This window comes from Lagenorhynchus albirostris, chromosome 19 (assembly GCF_949774975.1).
Source record: "Lagenorhynchus albirostris chromosome 19, mLagAlb1.1, whole genome shotgun sequence".
In the NCBI taxonomy this organism is placed as follows: Eukaryota; Metazoa; Chordata; class Mammalia; order Artiodactyla; family Delphinidae; genus Lagenorhynchus; species Lagenorhynchus albirostris.
Window position 1 is genome coordinate 1,749,872 of NC_083113.1, and position 21,680 is coordinate 1,771,551.

General features: G+C 58.4%; 2 protein-coding genes and 2 non-coding genes across 9 annotated transcripts; 1 reads left to right on the forward strand and 3 right to left on the reverse strand.

Annotated features, from left to right (window-relative positions):
• Nucleotides 1-621: 621 nt before the first annotated feature.
• ZNF446 (zinc finger protein 446) lies at nucleotides 622-9,035 on the reverse strand. Of its 5 annotated transcripts, XM_060130926.1 has the most exons (9): nucleotides 8,994-9,035; nucleotides 7,399-7,779; nucleotides 7,124-7,325; nucleotides 6,685-6,779; nucleotides 5,479-5,563; nucleotides 5,225-5,317; nucleotides 4,044-4,150; nucleotides 1,654-1,743; nucleotides 622-850 (listed from the first exon to the last, which is right to left on the reverse strand). In XM_060130926.1, the coding sequence occupies exons 1-9, from the start codon at nucleotides 9,030-9,032 to the stop codon at nucleotides 761-763; spliced, it is 1,182 nt and encodes a 393-aa protein (XP_059986909.1). In that variant the 5' UTR covers nucleotides 9,033-9,035; the 3' UTR covers nucleotides 622-760. The 5 variants fall into 5 exon arrangements, with proteins under 5 accessions (XP_059986909.1, XP_059986910.1, XP_059986907.1 ...); XM_060130927.1 differs by lacking the exon at nucleotides 1,654-1,743; XM_060130924.1 differs by lacking the exons at nucleotides 622-850; nucleotides 1,654-1,743 and having other exon boundaries at nucleotides 2,548-4,150.
• A 2,309-nt stretch (nucleotides 9,036-11,344) lies between these two features.
• On the reverse strand, nucleotides 11,345-17,127 carry ZNF324 (zinc finger protein 324). 2 transcript variants are annotated; one of them, XM_060130915.1, is made up of 4 exons: nucleotides 16,952-17,127; nucleotides 15,214-15,340; nucleotides 14,771-14,887; nucleotides 11,345-14,150 (listed from the first exon to the last, which is right to left on the reverse strand). In XM_060130915.1, exons 1-4 carry the CDS (start codon nucleotides 16,979-16,981, stop codon nucleotides 12,751-12,753), a joined length of 1,674 nt encoding a protein of 557 aa, XP_059986898.1. In that variant the 5' UTR covers nucleotides 16,982-17,127; the 3' UTR covers nucleotides 11,345-12,750. The 2 variants fall into 2 exon arrangements, with proteins under 2 accessions (XP_059986898.1, XP_059986897.1); XM_060130914.1 differs by having other exon boundaries at nucleotides 14,354-14,887.
• On the reverse strand, nucleotides 16,228-16,358 carry LOC132510520 (small nucleolar RNA SNORA30/SNORA37 family). Its single transcript, XR_009537327.1, has one exon. It is a non-coding gene; the product is annotated as a small nucleolar RNA SNORA30/SNORA37 family (small nucleolar RNA).
• A 3,161-nt stretch (nucleotides 17,128-20,288) lies between the features above and the next one.
• On the forward strand, nucleotides 20,289-20,361 carry TRNAV-CAC (transfer RNA valine (anticodon CAC)). Its single transcript has one exon. It is a non-coding gene; the product is annotated as a tRNA-Val (tRNA).
• The last annotated feature ends 1,319 nt before the right edge of the window (nucleotides 20,362-21,680 follow it).

Sequence of the window (21,680 nt, forward strand, 5' to 3'; positions counted from 1 at the left end):
TTTGCTTTTAGCCTTTCCCCACATCCGCAGATGCTTCCACAGTCAGACGGACCCGCGTCAGAGTTTGGCTCTGCCAATCACTGGGTCACCTCAAGTAGGCTGACCTCAGGAGCAGCGGCAGAGGAAGGAGAAGGGGCTGGAGGGAGACCCAGGCGAGGAGGAGAGGCGCTTGGGGTGGTCGTGAGGATCACAGGAGACTGGGGGCGGGGGGCGAGCAGCTGGAACTGGGCAGAAAGACACCTCCTGCAGCCTCAGCCCAGAGACAGCCCAGGGGATGGCAGGGGTAAGGGGGTGCCACGGGAGGGGTGGCCTGGCCCAGTTTCTAACGTGAAGAGGTAGATTCTGGAAGCTGCCCTGCAGGCTGACCATGCTGCTGAGCTGGCTGGGGCAAGCGGTCTAAGAAAAGCGAGGGAAGGGACTTCCCTGGTGGCACAGTGGTTAAGACTGCGCTCCCAGTGCAGGGGGCCCGGGTTCGATCCCTGGTCAGAGAACTAGATCCCACATGCATGCTGCAACTAAGAGTTCACATGCCGCAACTAAGGAGCCCACCTGACGCAACTAAGACCTAGGGCAACCAAATAAATAAATAAATGAAAAAAAAAAAAAAAAAGACCCGGCACAGCCAAAGAAAGAAATATTTAACAACAACAAAAAAAAAGCGACGGAAGATGAGGACGGTGATGGATCTGACTACGTGAAAATTCCAAAGTCAGATCAGATGCATGAAGATGTGACCAACGGTGTGGCCCACACCGTGCATTCACGGGAGAGGAAACCCACGTGAGCGGCTGTGGGGAGGAGGGTACAGCCTGCCTGCCATCCATGGAGAAACAGTGCACTTGGGTTCTGCCTGCAGGATGGAGAAGACGGTAGAGAACGGGAGACCAGGGCGTTCTAGCTGCCAGGGAGCCCTTCTGGAGGGAAGGCAGACAGGCGGGCCCCACGTTTCCGGAAGACACTGACGTATCCATGAGAATTTAAAAATCCCATGGTCCAGGGCTTCCCTGGTGGCGCAGTGGTTGAGAATCCGCCTGCCAATGCAGGGGAATACGGGTTCGATCCCTGGTCTGGGAAGATCCCATATGCCGTGGAGCAACTAAGCCCGTGCACCACAACTACTGAGCCTGCGTGCCGCAACTACTGAAGCCCGTGTGCCTAGAGCCCGTGCTCCGCAACGAGAGAAGCCACCGCAGTGAGAAGCCCGCGCACCGCAACGAAGAGCAGGCCCCGCTCACCGCAACTAGAGGAAGCCCGCGCGCAGCAACGAAGACCCAATGCAGCCAAAAAAAAAAAAAAGTCGTTCTGGATGATCCGGGTGGGCCCAACGTCACCACAAGGACCCTCAGAGGTGGAAGGGGAGGCAGAGGACAGTGGCAGGGTGACGCCCTGTGGGAGAGAGCCGACTGGCCACCGCTGGCTCAGAAGGTGGGGAAGGGCCGTGAGCCCGGCTCGCAGGCCATCTCTAGGGTGGAAAAGTCGAGCACACGGGATGGGTTCTCCCAGAGACAGAAGGCACTCAACCCTGCCGCACCTGGAGCTTAGCTTAGTGAGACTGTGCCTGACCCCTGACCTCCAGAACTATAAAATAATGTTTTAAGACAAAAAGAAAAAGGAAAAAACAAGAACAGAAATCCCATGCTCCCGGAAACTCACCGCTCCCACTTTGGGGTGTGTCTGTTCTGAGGAAACAGCTAGGTTGCATCTGGGGTGTCTGCTCAGGTGCGGCCACCACAGCACTGGGTGCTAAGGGGGGCGGGAAACAAGGAACTATCCGGGCTTGGTGGGAACAACACTGCCGGCCAGAAAACGGGATTTCCACCCCGGCATTTTTAATAACACAGGGAGCTGCGTGGTAAGAGCACGATTCACAACGTACAGTAGCTTCACAAGCTGTGTGACACAAACCCTCGCGGATGAACACCGAGAATAAGACAGCAGCATTAGGCATCGTTTTTGCGATCTCCTTTGCCCTCTTGTATATTTCAGATTTCTCTAAGTGAACATAAACTACTTTTAAATATGTAAAATTGCATTAGAAGGTAGCCCACCGCTCTCCTTCAGCACCTGGCGGTCCTGACGTTGGGCCCTCGGCCTGGCCTGAGTGCTCGGGCCCTGCTCTGTCCTCTTCCGCCGTGTCCCCGGCATGGATGAAGCTTCCTGCTTGCCAACCAGATTGTAACAGGGAAGCACCTTTGTATTCTGTTACAAGTTAGTAACCGGAGGGATGTTGCCTATAAGCTTCAATATACACAATGGCCCATTCCTGGGAGCCCTGCCTCCCAGATATAATGGGCGTTAAGCTAAAATATCTTTTTTCAGCTCCCAGGAAACCTCCTGACCAGGCCCCCCTGTGAATCACTACAGGGAGAAGAAACGAACACATCCCCTCCCGGAGCTGATCTGAGCCAGGAAATGTTTCACTTTACTCCCTCCCCTTTCAGTATGAAAGAAACCTGAATTTTAACTCACGCAAGATGGTTCTTTGGGGCACGAGTGCACCACTTTCTTGGTCTGCTGGCTTTCTGTTTTTTTTAAAAGCACTTTCTTTTTTTTTTTGCGGTACGCGGGCCTCTCACTGTTGTGGCCTCTCCCGTTGCAGAGCACAGGCTCCGGATGCACAGGCTCAGCGGCCATGGCTCACGGGCCCAGCCGCTCCGCGGCATGTGGGATCCTCCCAGACCGGGGCACGAACCCGTGTCCCCTGCATCGGCAGGCGGACTCTCAACCACTGCGTCACCAGGGAAGCCCAGCACTTTCTTTTTCAATGAATTTTTGGCTGCGTTGGGTCTTCGTTGCCGCACGCGGGCTTTTTCTCCAGTTGCGGCGGGCTTCTCATTGCGGTGGCTTCTCTTGTTGTGGAGCACAGGCTCTAGGTATGCGGGCTCAGTAGTTGTGGCTCTCGGGCTCTAGAGCGCAGGCTCAGTAGTTGTGGCGCACGGGCTTAGTTGCTCTGCGGCATGTGGGATCTTCCCAGACTAGGGATCGAACCCGTGTCCCCTAGGTTGGCAGGCGGATTCTTACCACTGCAACGCCAGGGAAGTCCCGAGTCCACTGGCTTTCTGAATAAAGTCACTATTCCTTGCCTCAACAACTCGGCTCTCAATTTATTGGCCTGTGGTGCGGCCAGCAGTACAAGCTGGGACTCGGTAACAAGATCACCAGTGCCCGGTTCCATCTCCAGCCTGGCTCTGCTTCCCCAGGCCTGAGTGTGGTCGACAGGTCAAAGGTCCTCAGAAGACTGGGCATGGAGGAGACGGGTCCTCCAGATGGAGGCCTCTCCCTCCCAGTTTCAGGCTGCAGCAAGGTCCTCCCCACGCAGCCCAGGTGTCCACCCCACCTCTGCTAGTAACCATGGTCACAGCCACACTCAACGCCCACCTGCCACCCCTGCATGAGCCTGAGGCTGCAGAGGGCTCCTTCTGTGGGTGCACCTGTCTCCCTGAAACCACGTCCCACAAAAATGTCCCTTGTTTTCAGAGCAGAAAGGTGACAGAGAAGGGTGTGGAATAACAGTCCCCAAAGACACCCATGTCCTAATCCCTGGAACCTGTGAATGTTGTCTCACATGCAGAAGGGATTTTGCAGATGAGATCAGGTGTGTAGGTGGGGCATGGATGAGATGTGACCCCGAGATGGGGAGATCATCACGGGTTACCAGGGGAGCCGTAGATGTAACCCTGAGGGTCTTTACAAGGGGGAGGCAGCATGAGACTTAACCATCCACTGCTGGCTTTTAAGATGGAGGAAGGCGCCACCACCGAGGAACGTGGCAGCCTCTACAAGCTAGAAAAAGCCTTAAAGTGGATTCCCCCCTTAGAGCCTTCAGGAGGAACCAGCCGTGCTGACACCTTGATTGGGCCCCATGAGACCCAATTCAGAGTCCTAAGAGAGTACGTTTTGTGTTGTTTCAGGCCACCGAGCTCGTTAGAGCAACAGTAGGAAAGTAGTACAGTACACTGGCCAAAGTCCTGAATGCCCACAGACGGACTGCCGTGGGCAGCAGGCAGCTGATCCTCCGCCCTCCTGCTCTGTGACTCACTCACCTGCCAGCATGCGTGGCCTACGTCACATCTGTTCTCAGACGCCATGCTTGTCCATCCAGACTTGGAAAGAAGTTCCCTTAATGTCCGTTCAGGCTGGGACTCGACAGCTGGAAGGACAAGGCCAGGGAGTGATGTGTGTGGCCGAGGAACAGGTAAGCCGGACACCGACCTGCTCGTGGGCAGGCAGCTCTGAAGCTCCAACTGCCGGGCAGGAAGGGCAGGGGCTGCTGATCCGACCAGCAGAGACCAGAGATCAGGATTCTTACGCAGAAGCTTCTCCAGGAGAAAACTGGAATTTGTTAAAAATCTAAAACGCACAGTGGCCAGACTTTAGCCTTCCACCTGCCTGCAAACAGAAGTAGGCTGTGCTCTCCTGGGCTTCCTGCACCGGCCTGCACCATGTCACAGGAAGGGGTTTGGAAGCCACCTGGCCGCCGCGGGTCCGGTGGGTCGGTGCACTGGAGCCCAGGCCTCTCTCTCTGAAAGGTGGGGTGGGCGAGACAGGAGAGGAGGGAGCCGCGGCTTTGGGGGGGAGACTGATCGGGGGTGGGGGACCCTCCTGGGACTCTGACTTCTGGCCTGGGCGGCCTCCAGCTCTCCAGGCTGCGGCGGAGTGGAGTAGCAGGGGCGGGCTGGGCCCGGGGCCCCGGCGAGGCGCCCCTCCTGCGCTCACGGGGCCTCGGGCCGGTGGCTCTTGCGGTGGATGACCAGCTGGGACTTCCAGTCGAAGCTGTGGCCGCAGTCGCCGCAGAAGTGGCGCCGCTGGCCGGCGTGGCCCTTGCGGTGGATGACCAGCTGCGACTTCCAGCTGAAGCTGCGGCCGCACTCCTCGCAGGCGTAGCTGCGCGGGCCCGGGAGCGCGCGCCGGGGCGGCCCCACCGGCTGCTTCTCGGCGCCCGGGCCGCCCGCGTGCGCGCGGCGGTGGATGACGAACACCGACTTCCAGTCGAAGGTGCGGCCGCACTGCGCGCACGTGTAGGGCTTGCTCCGCGCGGGCGGCGGGGCCTCCGGGCAGCCGGGCCGGCCCTCTCGGGAGCTCTCGCTCTCTCCTCCTGGTGGGGGGCCAGAGGTGGCAGAGCCAGGTCGCCTGGTGACTCCGCCCGCAGCCCCCCAGGCGCGGGGCGGCCTGGGCTCCCCGCCCCCCCGCCCCCGTCGCCACCGGGGAGCGGGAGGCCACTCACCCGGGAGGAGGCTTCTCGCTCCCTCGGATCCGGTGCTCAGCGCCTCCGGCTCCGGCTCAGTGCGCGCCTCCGGCAGGGGACACGGCAACCCTGCTGGGGTCGGGGGCCCGTCAGGCGCCAGCCCTGGCACGGGGGCGTGAGGTGTTCGCACAAATGAGGGACGGGGTGGGGGCCCCGGCGGGTGGCCAGGGTGCGGATTGGGAAGCGCCGGGAGGCAAGGTGCGCGCAAGGACCCGGAGGAGAGGGGTCCTCACCCAGGGAGACCACCGTGCCGTACTTCTGCAGCATCGCGTCCCAGTACACCTCCTTCTGTGACCGGTCCAGGAGCCCCCACTCCTCCTGCAGTGACGCGGCCCATCACCCACAGAAGGCCCGTCTACCCCGCACCCCACCCGGCCCATCCCATGGGCCCAGCCTTGTTAATCACCTGGGGAGCGGCAGGTAAACCACCCTCACCTGCCTGGGGGTGGGGCTAAAGAGGAAGCTGAGATGGGAACATGTGAGCGCTGGGGATGCAGGGCCGGGAAGGGAGCTGCCTTCTGGCTCACCTGGGGGATGCACCAGTCCCCCTCAGCTGCCCCACCCCATGTTCTGGACGCACAGGTGGAAGCTGAGGACCCATCAAGGATGGGCCTTGAACAGTGTGTGCTGCACCGAAAGCAAAAGGCCAGGGGAATGCAGGGACCCCAAGCACGTCTCCCAGGCCTCTGGTTTCAAGAGTAATGGAGATCCTCCTTGGGGAAGTGTCACGGGCCTCAGCATCCCTGGCTGTGGGGACCGGGCTGCAGGGAGGCCAGGCACAGCCTCCCACTCAGGACATGGCTGGGCTGGCTCCTGGGTGCCGGGGGTGGAAGCAACCATGGCCTTCAGGCTGCGGCTGGGTCCTGGGCGACTTCTCAGTGTGGAGTGGATTAGGAAGTGTCGCTGGGAGAGGACAAGACCCCTGCTGCCCACACTCAGGAACCAAGCCCGCTGGGTGGCAGGGGCTTCCATGCCCAGCTGGTCGCAGCTGAGGGCTGGTTGGCCTTGGAGAGAAGCCCGGGCAGAGGGGGAGCTGCGGGCATTTCCTGGGAAGATTGTCTCCACTCTGATCTCAGGTGTGCAGGGAAGGCCAGACTGCTGGGTGGCACTCGGGCTTTCCTGGTCATCCTGTCGCCTCCCCAGGTGCCAGCTCAGAACTGCTGGGAGCTGCCAACACCCTAACTGGCTTCTCTGTAAGTGCGAAGCCAGCCCCTGCCAGTTCCAATCACTCTAAACCAGAGCCCCAGTTACCTGAGGCCAAAATCCTTTCCAAGCACTGGTCTGTCCCCCTGCCCCCCAGGACCTGCAGGGGGTACCCTGATACCAACTCCACTTTGGGGGAGCCAAGAGCACAAGAAGTGCTGGCCAAGGAGCCTGGACCACTGGCAGGACACTCTCCTCCCACTGTGGGCCTGCACCTGTCACCAGGGGCTGCTCACCTGAATCCTGGGTGGCTGAAAGGGCACGGAGGTCGGTTCCTGTTGTTCAGCGGGCCCCTCATGGGACCGGGCTGGATGTGGGGGGCTGGACGGTGCTAGGAAGCAAGGCAGACAGGGGTCAGGGGCTCCCACGTGAGCCAGAGCAGGCGAGGAGCTGGCGCTGGCGTCGCAGCCTGGGCCCTCCTCGGCAGCAGGGAGGAGTCCTCTGTGTGTACCAGGCACATAGCAAGCAGGCAGCCAGCCAGCCCTTCCCTCCGGCCTCCCGGGGACCCCACTCTGCAGTCTGCAGTCCCTGCGGGTCCCGCTCCCAGGGGGGGACACCCGCACTCCCTCCAGGAGCCCCCAGCTCCAGCACAACCTCATCTGGGTTCCCCGCCCTAGCTGGGGACGTTCGCACTCTCTCAAGGAGGCCCCAGCCCTCGCGCACCCCCGCTCTCACCTGTCTCCTGCCCGTAGCCATCAGGCTCCTCCTTCACGCTGCAGCTGAGCTGGGCATTCTCCTCCAACTGGGCATCCTTGGACCCCTCCCAAGAGGCTGCCTTTCGGGGCTCCACTGTCCCTGAAGGGTGGGAGCTCCCCACAGACTCCTCTGTGTTCTGTGCGGCTGGGAGCACCGCTTGCTTCAGGACATGTGCTGTAATCTGAGGGGGAGAGGTAAGTCACTGGGGCGCTGGTCTCTCTGTCCCTCCAAGAAGCCAACACCACCACACTCACCCAGCCCAGAAGCTGCCCAGGGTCATGCTGCAGGCCCTCGACCAGGACAGTGGCCTCCTCAGGGCTGCCTGGTTGCTGTCCCCGCACCCAGGCCTGGATCTCGGGGGGCAGCGCGCCCAGGAACTGCTCCAGCACCAGCAGCTCCAGCATCTGCTCCTTGGAGTGCACCTCGGGCCGCAGCCACTGGCGGCAGAGCTCCCGGAGCTGGGCCAAGGCCTCGCGGGGACCGGCCACCTCCTGGTAGCAGAAGCCCCGGAAGCGCTGGCGTGCTGCCTCAGGATCCTCCTGGGTGGCCTCGGGGTCCACAGAGGGCAGACTCGGGGGGCCCAGTGGGGATGGCATTGTTGTGCCGGGAGTCTTCTTGGAGCCACCAAAGGGGACCTGCAGGAAAGGAGGGGTCAGGGTGCTAGCCACAAGGCCACAGCCAGGGTAAGGCACTGTGCAGAGAGGCCCAGCCCAGGGGGCTGAGGCTGTGACAGAGAGGACCGTGGTGTGGGGATGCTTGCGGCTGAACTGGGGAAAGCTTCATGGAGGGAGGGGTCACAGGAGCTGGAACTGAGAGCAGAAGGAACTGACACTTGGAGGCAAGTTGCCAGTGGAGCTTCCAGGAAACTGCAGGGAACTGTCTGTCGGGAGATGATGCTGGAGCGCAGGCAAGAGGAGTTAGCACAGGCTTCCAGGGTCAGGCTGAGGAGCCCCGGCAGGTGCCCCCGCGGCGGAGAAAGGGGGTAGCCAGGGAGGCGGTGGGGCCGTGATCCAGGGTGAGAACTGGGGCCAGGCTGCCTGTCCCCACCATCTCTGGGACACGCTGACCCAAGTGGGGCACCCTGAGGGGCTGGCTTGCGCCACGGCTCGAGGCAAGGGCTGATGTGGACCCCGAGACACCGTGCTCGCTGACCGCGGAGAGCTGTGCATGACTCACACGGTATGGACCGTGCGTGTGAAATACAGAAGCAAAGCAAAACGGAAACACGAGTTGTGTGGAGCGGTGGACGGGCAACTGTGTCCCGGCCCTGCAGAGGGTCTGGAGTGAAACACGCCCACTTTGGGAGTGGGGGGTCCTCTCCGATAGGCTGGACTAGGTCTGACTCCTGGAGTCCGCCTTCCACAGAGCAAAGGGGGGCAGGTCTTCCCGAAGGAGAGGAACGGGGCTGCGGAAGGGAGGAGGGGCCCGGGAGAAGGCTCGGAGGTGGGGCACGTCGGGAGGTAGTGGAAAGGCCACGTCCACCCAGCCGGCCGGTGCTCACCTCGGCCACCCGAGGCCACTTCGGGTAAGTGGGCCCACGCGGTCCCGCGCGCCTCTCCCCGGACCCAGCGGTCAGCCCCTCGCGCGTTGCCCTGGCGACGCCGCCCTGGCCAATCACACGTCTGCTCCGAAGGCAGCACCACCCCCTCCCTTCGGACTACATTTCCCATGAGCCTCAGCAAAACAGGGACAGGCGCGGCCTCCGCCAGTAGATGATCATTTTAGGAGGCCTCTCACGACTGAGAGGCGCCCCATGCCTCCGAGAGGAATCTGCAGAGTCGCAGGGTTTGGGGGACTCCCTCCCCTCCCCGGAAGCCGCTCTTCCTTTGTATCGCACCCTAGGACTCACCAACGGCGGAGACGTATGGTACCTTCGAATCCTGCGCATGTGCACAACAGGCCCGGCGCCTATTGGCAGGAGGTGACGGATGGGGAGGAGCGTGACCTTTCGGTCAATCAGGGTTGGCGCTACGCCTAGGCTCCTCCCCCAGAGCCCTACCTGAGGCTTCTTTCTGGTCGCCCGGCGGACGCCTTGGTAACCCCTGGAGCATAACCAACCTGCTCCAGCTGTTTCCAAGACAACGGCCCGAGGTCCTAGGAGGAAGCAGGGACCTACCAGGAAGGCTGGCCTAACCCACGGGCTTTCTCCGCCATCCCCGGGAATTTCTCCAGCGAGGATGGTGCTGGGGTCCTTCATTCGACCACTGCTGAGCGCCCAGCAGGGGCGGGGGGTGGGGACAGCAGGCACCCATCTCCTGATGAAGAAACTGTTCCATGATTTATACCCTCAGAGTCTCAGACATGCCTTCAGCTAGATCAGTACTGCAAAGTGAGGGCTGGAGGTTTTTGTCCAGAATTATGGGACGTGTTCAGCCTTTTATTTACTTTGGGGACCAGAACTAGTATATATCAGTAGACGATGTTATTGTTTTTAAAATCTGACTGTGGGTCAGGGTGTTTTGCTTCCACACATCAAATGGGTGAACAATGACTTATTATTTCGATCCTAAGGTGCATCTGCCTGCCTGTTTGAGTTTCTTCTAATACCTAGGAATCCCTGGCTACCAGGGATTTGATTTTTTCTCTGGGACTGTTCGGATTCCCCAGAAAGGACTCTTCCACCATCTACCCTGTGGGAAGAGCTGGAGCTCTAACAGCTTCTCCAGGAGCTCCCACTCAGTCATCTTTGTTTTGGGTCTCCCCTTCCAGGGGGCTGCTGGTTTTCAAGTCTTCTGAAATTCTGCAGCGTAAGCCTGATGGAATCTCCTTCCCCTTCCGCCAGCGCCAACTCAGCATTTGGCTTTCCCCAAATCAGTGACAGCTCTCCCACCCCCAACTACTTCTAGCTTCAGAATGCCGCTGCCTCCTCTTTTACCATCCTCGTATTTGTAGATTTGTGTTATAGTTAATTTATTGGCCGTGCCGCTTGCGGAATCCTAGCTCCCCAACCAGGGATCGAACCCGAGCCCCCTGCAGTGGAAGCGCAGAGTCCTAACCACTGGACCGCCAGGGAATTCTTAAGGGTTTGCTTTAAGGGCTCTCTGTGGTTTCAGAGGGCTTCTGGACCAAGTGAGATGCATGTGTTCAGTCCATCGTCTTGACCCAGAAAGCCCACGGATACCTTTTATAGTCATGACCCGTTCACGGTTGAGTGGAAGGGTCAGGCTGGCAGGACGTGGCCCAACATGATCAAAAAGGTTTGGGGGAGGACAACTTAGGGCCAAGACATGGGGGAAGGTGGGTGCTCATGGTTGCTGTTCCCACAGGAACAGGGCTGGAGCCTCTGACCACCCCTGGTGCTGGGAGGGTGGACTCGAGGAGGGTGGAGGAAAGGAGGGATAGTAGGGGCCAAGCACACAGGCAGGAAAGGCTCAGTGAAGCAGGGAGGAGGCTGGTGGGGAGACAGGATAGAGCACCAGGACCCAGCTTCTGTCCAAGGTGCGAAAAAAGTTGCAAGTGACTCTCTGGGCATCCACTTGGTGTTCAACACTCCTTTGCTCCTGAATCCCATGGGCTCCCTACAGTAGCCTTCTGTAAGCTCTGTGGGGTTTGTCTGCATCTCACAGCCATCCACACTGACCCTGAAGTGAGCTGCTCAAGAATCCCTCATGGGGGCCAGCCTGGGGGAAGATGAAATAGGGCGAGGCCAGGGCACGGACCAGCTCAAGAGAGAGGATGGGCCCCAAGAGGGGTGGACAATGCTCAGAGGACCTGCGCTTGAGGAGTTTTGGGGAGCCTGGCCCTGTGTGACTCTTCTCCCTACCCCTTGTCTCCTTTCCTTGCAGGAACTTGGGAGGTTTCAGGGGCGGAACCTGCTGGCAGGTGGACAGTTGGGGGTGTCACGTCTCTGTTCTTTGGCAATGGCAGATACCTGCGAGGTCTTTGAGGTGATTGAACGGGAGCACCCGCTGGGTTGGGGTCAACCTTTCGGGTCTCCACGTGTGCCCCCTGCCTCAGATTCCAAGGCCTGGATCCACAAAGGCTCATGTCCCAACAGAGCTGCTGCTTGGGGCAGCCCCACCCTGTCCATGTCTCTTGGCTGCCAAGGGGACACAGACCTTCGGTGGGCCGCAGACAGGCTGCACCCCTACCCTGAGGCCTCTCAAAGGGACCAGGGTTGAAGTCAAGTCCCTGCAGCTGTGTGATGACACGTTTGCATCGTGCTGGGATGAAACCGGTTTCAGGCTGCTACCACTCACGTTTTTAAAAAGAAACCTTTATTGGAGAGCCTCTCTGGACTCTGTATTGTTAAAACCTTCTGCACCATGACCTGGAGGCTGAGGCTGTGGACCTACACAGTGCCATGCAAGAATTTACAATGTCCATCCATTCCAAGCTGTAAGTTCTAGTCTTTTTTTACCCCCAGTAAAAACACCATTAACTTCCTGCGGGTGAGGCCCAAGGTGGAGATGGGGCTTGTCTGTTGAAGGCCACAAGAAGCCAACCAGGCCCCCACCTAACTTGTCTGCCTCAGTGTCCCCACCCTGTGGGTTATGTCACACAGGGGAGGGGATCTTGGGAGGGCGCCACACACAGCCTTAGGTAATGGCAGGCACGTGGCCACTGGACCCCAGGGAATCGAGCAGCCCCATCTTGTCTCCTCTGCACCTGTTGTTACGGTCACCTCCAGTCAAGGCAGTGGGGATGGAAAAGCTCCTGTATCGCTGACTTTGGTAACAACAGGACACGGCCGAAGCTGAGGCTTGGACCACACTCTGAATGCACCAGCACAGCTGGGGAACCATCACTCTCAATCTCCGTCCTTCACCCGGGGACTTCCCGCCCCCACCCTCCTCCACCTCCTGAGGGTCCGCCGTGAGCAGCAAGCCACGCAGCCTTCACCCAGCCCTCAGGGCTGGCAGGCTAAGTGTGGGGGTAAAGTGGGGAGCTCTCTGGATGCTGGGCCGGTGGCCCTGCTGTTGTGCAACTCACGTCCCCTCTCTGTGCCTCAGTCTCCTCATCTGAGAAGTGGGGATACTAGCCACAGCAGCCACCTCACAGAGCTGTCAGGAGAAACTGTGCAGCGCTCAGAACGGGGGCTGGCGGTTGGCGCGTATTGGCCCTTATCAAGATGCTGCCTGTCAGGGTGCTGCAAATACCCTCTGCAGGGCTGAATCTTTTCTCTTCCCTAGAGGAGGGAGCTGAGGCTCAGAGCCCAGCCACTTGTCCGAAGCCAGTACCTGCCTCCCCCATGACTTCCTGTCTTCTGGGCCTGTTCCCAGGAAGCCCTGGATGAACTGAGGGCTGGGGGAATACGCTGGGGATAGCGGTGGAGAGGTTCCACACAGACCCTGCAGGTTGGGTGTAAACCTCAGAAAGTTCTCAGGACCACCTCCACCCCGCCCCAGCGCTTCCCGTTCGCGCGCACGGTCAAAATATGGGCGAACTGGCAGCACCATGCTGGCCTCCCCCTGGCCTTTGTTCAGCGTGACCGCTTGGGCCTGGAGGAGTGAGCTGTGGCTGACAAGAGGCAAATCTTGTCACCACGTGCAGGGGGAATGGCAGTGCACGCGCAGAGCTTCTCCACAGCGTGGCTCTGCAGAGGGCGGGGCCCCGTACCCATGGAAGGGACTCACAACAGGCCGGGGAAGGTCGGGGCTGCGACCTCAAGGCTCAGCCGTCTTCGGAACCGTGGCTGGGCCTGAGGCAGCAGTGGGCCCGGCTTCCCTCCCCAGTGTGCCTTCACACGATGCCCCTGAAGGAGGCCTGGCCTGGGGGAGCGGGCTGGCCCGGGGCCGCCGCGCTGGCTTCTCACCGGTGTGGAGCCTCTGGTGGTGGAAGAGGGCCGGGCGCTCGCGGAAGGCGCGGCCGCACTGTGCGCACACGAAGGGCTTCTCGCCCGTGTGGATGCGTCGGTGGCTGAGCAGCACGGCGCCCTTGGCGAAGGCCTTGCCGCAGTCCGAGCAACGGAAAGGCCGCTCTCCCGTGTGCAGCAGCCGGTGCTGCCTGAGGTTGGAGCTGTGGCTGAAGGCGCGGCCGCACTGCGCGCAGGCGAAGGGCTTCTCGCCGGTGTGCACGCGCCGGTGCTTGAAGAGCGACGAGCCCTGGCTGAAGGCGGCCCCGCAGAGCGCGCAGGCGAAGGGCTTCTCGCCCGTGTGCGTGCGCTCGTGCTGGATCAGGTGCGAGTTGCGGCAGAAGCTGCGGCCACAGCGCGTGCACGCATAGGGCCGGCCCCCGGCGTGGATCTTGCGGTGCTGGCTGAGGTTGGAGCGGTGGCTGAAGGCCTTGCCGCACTCGGCACAGCGGAAGGCCTTCTCGGCCGTGTGGATGCGCTGGTGCCGCACCAGCGAGGAGCTGTGCCGGAAGGCCTGGCCGCAGGCCGGGCACGTGTAGGGCGTCTCTCCGCTGTGGATGCGCTGGTGCTGCGTCAGGTGCGACGTCTGGCTGAAGGCCTTGCCGCACTGCGCGCACTCGTACGGCCGCTCCCCGGTGTGGGTGCGCAGGTGCTTCAGCAGGTCCGAGCTCTTCACGAACACCTTGCTGCACGCCCTGCACTCGAAGGGCTTCTCCCCAGAGAGGAGGCCGGGGCCAGCGTGCAGGGCCTCGCCCAGTTCGGCCCAGGTCGGGGGCTCTGAGACAGCAAGCAGTCTCTGAGGCTCGCGCCAAGCCTCACCCATTCCTCGGTCCCCCTGAGCCTCTGGGGCGCCCGGGAAGGCTCTCCCCGGGGCCTCGCATGCGTACAGCTTCTGCCGCTCCGATGCCCTCGGCTGCTTGCCTGGTGCAGGGTGGTCTGCGAGGGCCTTCTCCCCGGGTGGGGCCCGCAGAGAAGAGGTCAGCCGCAGGCTGACGCTGGCCTCGCCGCTTTCCCAGTAGATCACAGACACCCCTGTGGGTTTCCTCTCCCGAGAGGGGGACACGCCGCACCGACCCTCCAGGCTTTTCCCACACTCAGAGGCACCAGCGCTGGGGAGAACCCTTGTCGGTGCCAGAGGGGGGCCGTCCTGGAAGGGCCCTGGCAATGCTGCTTCTCCAGAAACATCTCTGTCCTCTGCCAGATGAGGGGAAGCTGAAGGACCAGAAACGGTGGACGCCTGGGTCACCCAGACAGGCCGCGTGGGTAGGCAAGGGGGCCCGCGGGACCGGCCGTGGAGGCTGGGGAGAGGAGCTGGGGCCAGACTCCCTTCCTGCACGGAGCCCGTCCCCAGGGCACTCCCCAGGTGGCTTTGCCCCTTACACTGATGGCTACCTGAGGGAACAGATTTTACTCACCAACTCTGCTTGCTGACTGCCTCTCCCCTAGCAGGGTCAACCCCACAAAGGCAGGACCAGGAGCGGGCTGGGCAAGGCTGTGTCCCCAGTGCCGCGAACGGGACTGGCCACTGCAAGTGCTCAACGATGAACACGTGAACAAACGGCCCCACAGATGAGGTGGTGAGGGAAGACGGGCAGGGTCTGAGGCCACACAGACTGGCTGAGGGTGGGATTCTGAGCAGGTCTCACCACGGCCTGGGGGTGGCCCTTGGAGCTCCCCTTCAAGGGCAGCCAAAGCCGGAGCCTCCAGAAGAGGCTGATGGTGAAAGGAGTCGGTCGGGTGGGAAGCTGGAGAGGAGAGCATCCAGGAGGGAAGGTGGACAGAAGCTTGGCCATAGGTTGGCCCCAAGCTCACACCCCTGAGCCCCCACTCACCAGGGCTCGGCCTCCTCTGGGCATTCCTGGCCAGGGTCACATCTGTCCCATTGAGAACCCAGGGCTCCTTGCCACACTCAAGCTGGATGACCACGTGGGGTCGGGAGACAGAGAGTCCTGTGAGAGAAGACAAACAAGTGAGGGGTCACCCCCGGCAGATGGCAGGAGTCAGGGCTTCGTGGGCCATGGACGGCATCATCTGTGCAACCAAGGATACCCGAGGTCACATCACAGGGCAGGGATCTCAGAGCAGCTCGATGGTTCCTGTGAGGAGAACCGTGTCGGCAGCACCCGAAGGGGACTGAGCACAGAGGCACCACAGCTAACAGGGACACTCAGCCAGAGGACATGTGGCTGCTCACAGGCCGCCGGGCGGTAAGAGGTTAGTGCTGGCAGCCTAGCCTGGCAACACATGAGCTCCCCATGGAGGACCCAGGGCTTACCCAGCGAGGCCAGGAGGGTGAAGTTCTCCAGCATCACACGGCGGTACAGAGCCCTCTGGGCTGCATCCAGGAGCCCCCACTCCTCCCGGGAGAAGTACACAGCCACGTCTTCAAAGGCCATTAGGCCCTAAGAGAGTTGGAAGATGGACATGATCTAAGCTATAGCTGTGTGAACCAAGACCCAGCTCCGTGCCCCAAAGGCTGCCTCCGCTCGTGTCCCTCAGATGCTCACCCTCCTCCCGCAAGGCTCTGCAGATGGGACTTCCCTCACCTGTCTGGACCCCTCCCCTCCCCCTTCCCCATCTAGGCCGTAGATGCCTCTTTAACCCGATCTGGCCACTCTACACAAGGCAGCCAGAAGAAGCCCCTGGCCTTCTGCCACACCAAGGTCAGCCCCTGGCGTCCACTCATTCTCCAGCCTTTGCACAAGCTGAGCCTCCCCAAAGGTGCTCTCATTGCTCTTGCATAAGTAACTGTACAAGTCCCAGCTGCAGAGCCCCCAGGACATGCCCATCCCTGTAGGGATGCCCTCTCCTGCTGAACTTGCCTGACATTTCAAGGCTGCTCTTTGAACCTGAAGGACTGGCTGATCCCCTCCAGCTGCCACAGGGGTGGCGCCAAGGATCTGGTGGGCACACAAGAAGCCATTTCCCTCCTCCCTCCATAGCCAGGCCCCCTCTATTTCCTCCTCAGGTGGCTGCCACCTTCCCTTCCCTCAGCCACCTGCCAGACTTCCCCTGAGAGCCCCAGGGACTGCCAGCCATTCCTCATCTCCCTAGAGCCCTAACTGCCCATGCCCATCCCTGGCTGAGTCTGTGAGATGTCCTCTTCCTGAGTTTGATTCCTAGGCTCTACCTCACTCAGAACATCAGGACTCTATCCTCGGACATCTACAATTCCAGGTCCATGTGACACCTCCACTCTGAGACAGCACAGACTCTTCCCAATTTCCCCCTGAAATCTACTTGCCCTTCAAATTCCTAATTTTGTTTACAGCAGTTCCGTTCTTTTTTTCTGTGTCCCATTGAGTGACAGTTGCCACTGGCACAGTCCCAGGGCAAGGATACAATCAAGGGTTTTCAATTTCAGCACCAGCTACCAAATCCTGGCCCCACTGCCTGGGGGAGGACCTGTGAAAGTGCTAGGCAGCTCCATTCTTTTGGGTGCTCCGGCGGAAAACCTTAGACTGGCCCTTCACGCAGGACACTCCCGCACACCCCGCACTTGATGCATCAGCAGATCTATCCAGAATCCAACGGCTTTTCGCACCTGCACTGCCCGGACTGTGACAGTAGCCTCCTCCCTGCACACCGCCACGCCCCTCTGCTTCTGTTCTCCACTCAACAATAGGTGGAATACCCTAAAAAATCGTTAACTTAAAGCATGTCCAGTCTCCCGGTGCCCTCGGGATAGTCTTAACTCCTCGGCCTGCCCTTTCAGACATACATATCTTCTCCCCGCCGAGCAGCTCAGTTCCGGAAGCGCCTACACTCAGGCTTCCCTCCCAGCTTTTGCAAACAGGGGACCCTCCCCTTGGAACTTCCTTCTACACCTCACCCCCTTAGCTGCCAGAAGTGGGGATCCCACGCGTGCACTACCAACCAGCCGGGACAGCACGGCCTAGGACGAAGCGCGAGGGGAAGACAAGACGTCCAGGTAAAGTGCCTCCCTCGATCGGGGCTCGGGTCCATGAAGGAGGCATCCGGGTGGGTGGGGGCCTGGGGTTCCCGCTACTCACCTGCGCCGGGTCTGTCTGCGCCGCCGCCATCGGAACCTGCAGAAAGGTGCGGGCGCTCAGGCTCCGGGCCTCTCTCCCAATCCGTCAAGGGCGCCGCGTCGGGACGGCGTGGAGGCCGGAGCACGTGGCTTGGGGGGCGCACACGCCGCACCCCGGGAAACTGAGGCCGGGGACTGGCCTTGGGCCCCCGGGCTCGGCTGCCCGTGCCTCGGATCTCCGCCCGCACGTCCTCGCTGCCCGCACGTCCTCGCTGCCCGCACCTCGGGTCTCCAGACCCTTCCGCAAAACCGGCCCCGACCCGGCGCTCTCCGGCCGTCACCGGCGTGGCCCGACGCCGGCAGCCAAGTGACAGTCCCGGACGCCGGAAGTCCAATCTCGCGAGCCCTCATTGGCCCGTGGCGCGCTGCGGACGCACGCGCAGAGCCTTCTGGCTGCCGGCGCGGTAGGCGGAGCGCGCCTGGTCTCCACGGCAACGGCCAAGCGGCGCCGCCGGGGCCGCTGGGAAGTGGAGTCTGCAGCAGCGCCAGGCTTCCGGGCTGAGCGTGGGGTGGGGTGCTGGCGGGGTCGTCAGCGCTGCGGGTGAACGGTGAATTGCTGAGGGCCCGGGAGGGCCTCCGCCACTTCCCACCCTCGCCCAGCGCAGCAACGGGGACGGAGCGTGACCGGGGTCCCATCCCATCCCCGCCTCCTGGGGCCTCGCACCAGGGCTGGGTGTGACCCCCGCGGGTCAGCGTCCTGTTATGGTTGGGAACAGCCCCCACGCCGAGTCGCAAGGCCCTAACCTAAGTTTTTCTAGCGTCTGAAATCATTCTGAGACTTCCTCCACCATCTGTTTTCTTGGCTCAACTGGGCCGCGCAAAAAGTACTTTCCCCGACTCACTTGTCCCTAGGTCGTCTAGATCTTACCTTGCCCCGCACGTCATGGTGTTGATTCCCTGTTCCTTTATTTTGGGGGGAGGGGGCAACCTACATGGGTACGACACATAAAATCAAACGGAAAGGTAGTCTCAATGCAGACTGACTACTGCTGACAGAGAGTAAAAGGTTTTCTCTTTGTTGTTTCACTCTGAGGGTCTTTTTTTCAGGGTTCTTAGTCCTCATACACAAAATGGGACAGTAATGGTACCCACCGCATAGGGCTATTGTAAGTTAATATGGAACCAATCTGTGTCGAGTTCATTCACTCTGTCTCCCTCCCTGCTTACCTCCCTAGGTAAGTTATAAGTGATCGTTATAACATCTATATCAGCTCTGTCTGCAGTATCACTGCTCTTTGTAAGTCCTTGTAATGCAAGAGATAACATCAATTTTGGAGTATTTGTGTGTAAATTTTGCTCACTTTGAAATAAATGAAGAAAATCTAATGTATTTGTGGTTAGGGAATGTTTCTTGCCATTCCAGTAAACAAAGAATGTTTGAGTCCCTCCCTGGTGGTCTAGTGGTTAAGACTCCATCCTCCCGATTCAGGGGGCCTGGGTTCATCCCTGGTCAGGGAACTAGGTCCCACATGCTGCAGCTAAGAGCCCACATGCCGTAACTAAAGATCCCGCATGCCACAACGAAGATCCTGCATGCAGCAATGACTAAGGGCCGGCACAGACAAATAAATAAATAATTAAAAATATTTAAAAAAAAAAAAAAGAATGTTCAAATCCCACGTGAGGTTCACCTTGAACCCACGTGCCGAGACTAGAAGCCAGCCTAAACCCAGATTGGGACTTGAACCCACGGTCTCTTTTTTCGGCTGTGCCGCCCGGCATGGGGATCCTAGTTCCCCAACATGGGATCAAAGCCACACCCCCTGTAGTGAAAGCGTGGAATCTTAACCAGTGGACCGCCAGGGAAGTCCCAACCCCCAGTATTTTTTTTTAATTTATTTCTTGTATTTATTTATTTTTGGCTGTGTTGGGTCTCTGTTGATGGGTGCGGGCTTTCTCTAGTTGCGGTGAGTGGGGCTACTCTTCGTTGTGGTGCATGGGCTTCTCATTGCGGTGGCTTCTTTTGTTGGGGAGCATGGGCTCTAGGCGTGTGGGCTCAGTAGTTGTGGCTCACGGGCTCTAGAGCGGAGGCTCAGTAGTTGTGGCACACGGGCTTAGTTGCTCCTCGGCATGTGGGATCTCTCTGGACCAGGGCTGGAACTCGTGTTCCCTGCATTGGCAGGCAGATTCTTAACCACTGCGCCACCAGGGAAGCCCCAACCCCCCGTATTTTAACTGAGATGACACACCTGGTCTCAGGACTTAATGAAACTCAGGTTCTTTATGTCTCATCGCAGAAAGAATTCAGCGAGATACAAAGTGATAGGTAAGAAATGGATTTATTTAGACATGTACATATTCCATTGATAGAATGCAGTCTGTCTCAAAAGGCGAGAACAGCCTTGGGAGAAACACACTCCACAGAGTGTGGGCCATCTCAGAAGGTGAGAGGCCCCAAAATATGGGGTGGTTAGTTTTTATGGGCCGGGTAATTTCATAGACTAATGAGTGGGAGGATTATTCCAAGTATTTCGGGGGAAGAGGTGGAGATTTCCAGGAATTGGGCCACCACCCACTTTTTGACATTTTATGGTTGGCCTCAGAACTGTCATGGCGCTGGTGGGTGTGTCATTTAGCTAATGTATTACAGCGAGCACAAGATGAGTCTCAAGGCCCACTGGAAGTTGAATCTTCTGCCATCTTGGACCTAGTTGGTTCTAAGCAGTTTTTGTCATGTCCTATGTGTGTCATTTTTTTCAAGGTTGTGCCCTGCCCCCTTCCCTCCTGTTTCAGAGGGACCAGCATGTGCAAAGGCTTGGAGGCAAGCCTGCAGGCAGGCATTCAGGAAACCTGAATTGTGTGTGTTTCCTGGAGGAGCTAGAGCTTCAGATTTCTTTGTGGAAACTTCTGCTTTTATAATTTTGGCACCTGTTTTATTTTATTGTTTTGGCCGCGCTGTACGGCATGCAGGATCTTACTTCCCTGACCAGGGATCAAACCCGTGTGCCCTGCAGTGGAAGCGCAGAGTCTTAACCACTGGACCCCCAGGCAAGTCCCAGCACCTGTTTTAAAATAGCTAATAGCCATGTGAGTTCAATGTGGTAGGCAGAATCATGGTCCTCCAAAGATGCCCACATCCTAATCCTCAGAACCTGTTAATATGTTACCTGACATGGCCCGCTTTATGGACTAAGTTAAGGATCTTGAGATGGGAAGAATATCCAGGATTGTCTGGGTGAGTCCAGTATAATCACATGAGCCCTTGAAAGCAGAGAAACATAACACAAATTATTAAAAATTTCTGGATGTCATAAGTCTGACACTTGTGTCAGCTACTCTAAAATCAAGGAATCGGGACTTCCCTGGTGGTCCAGTGGCTAAGACCCTGCGCTCACAATGCAGGGGGCCCGGGTTCAACCCCTGGTCAGGGAACTAAATCCCACATGCCACAACTAAGAGTTCACACGCCACAACTAAAGATCCCGCATGTAGCAACGAAAATACTGTGTGCCGCAACTAAGACCCGGTGCAGCCAAATAAATATTTAAATATTAAAACAAAAATCAAGGCATCAGCAGGACTGTGTTGCTTCTGGGGACTCTGGGGAAGAATGGGTTCCCTTGCCTTTCCAGACTCCATAGTCTGCCAGCATTCCTTGGTTTGTGGGTCTTTCTGTCTTCAAAGCCAGCAACGGCAACTTCTTTCTCACATTGCATCACCCTGACTCAATCTCTCTCCATCTCTACTGCCTCCCTCTTCCACTTTTAAGGACCCTTGTGATTACATTGTTTCATCTCACCCTCCCAACCTCAGATAATCCAGAATGATCTCCACATTTCAAGGTCAGCTGATGATCAACCATAATTCCATCTATCATTTTAATTCCCCCTCGCCCTGTAACATAACATATTTACATACTCCAGAGATTAGGTCCTGGACATCTTGAGGGGAGGGGAAAGCATTAGTCTGCCTACCATGAGCATACTTAAAAAAAAAAAAAAACATTAAACATTGCCTACCTGACTACTTGTTAAGTCGAGAATGAGTAAAAATAATAAGAACTGGCAAAAAAAAAAAAAAAAAAGAATGAGTGCATTTCATATTCACATATTGAGGGATGGGGAAGTCATTCTGGCTTATACATGATTTGACTTTTTTATGCTAAAACAGCCTGTTTGTGGCCTATCAAAAACACATGGTACATCTGCTGTAATCATTAAAGAAAAGGGTGCATTGACCAGAGGTAAAGAATGTCCATGTTAAAAATAAAGTTTAGGGCTTCCCTGGTGGCGCAGTGGTTAAGAGTCCCCCTGCCGATGCAGGGGACATGGGTTCGTGCCCCGGTCCGGGAAGATCCCACATGCCGCGGAGCGGCTGGGCCTGTGAGCCATGGCCGCTGATCCTGCGCTTCCGGAGCCTGTGCTCCGCAACGGGAGAGGCCACAACAGTGGGAGGCCCGCGTACCGCAAAAAAAAAAAAAAAAATAAATAAATAAATAAAATAAAGTTTAAATGCCTCCCTTCCTGGGATGCCAATGCTGGTATTCCTTCAATGATAAGACTAGCTTTTTCTCAAGGCCATATTGACTGTGTGAATGCTGACCTGTTTTTGTTTTTTTTTTAAAACCTTGAAGGAATGCATCCTTGACCTGTCTGATGTTCTTTGTTCTGACAAGATATAAAAATGTGCCATGATTCAGTGGAGCAGTTCAGAGTTATCTGAGAGGCTGTCTTCTGGGCTATAGTCCTCAG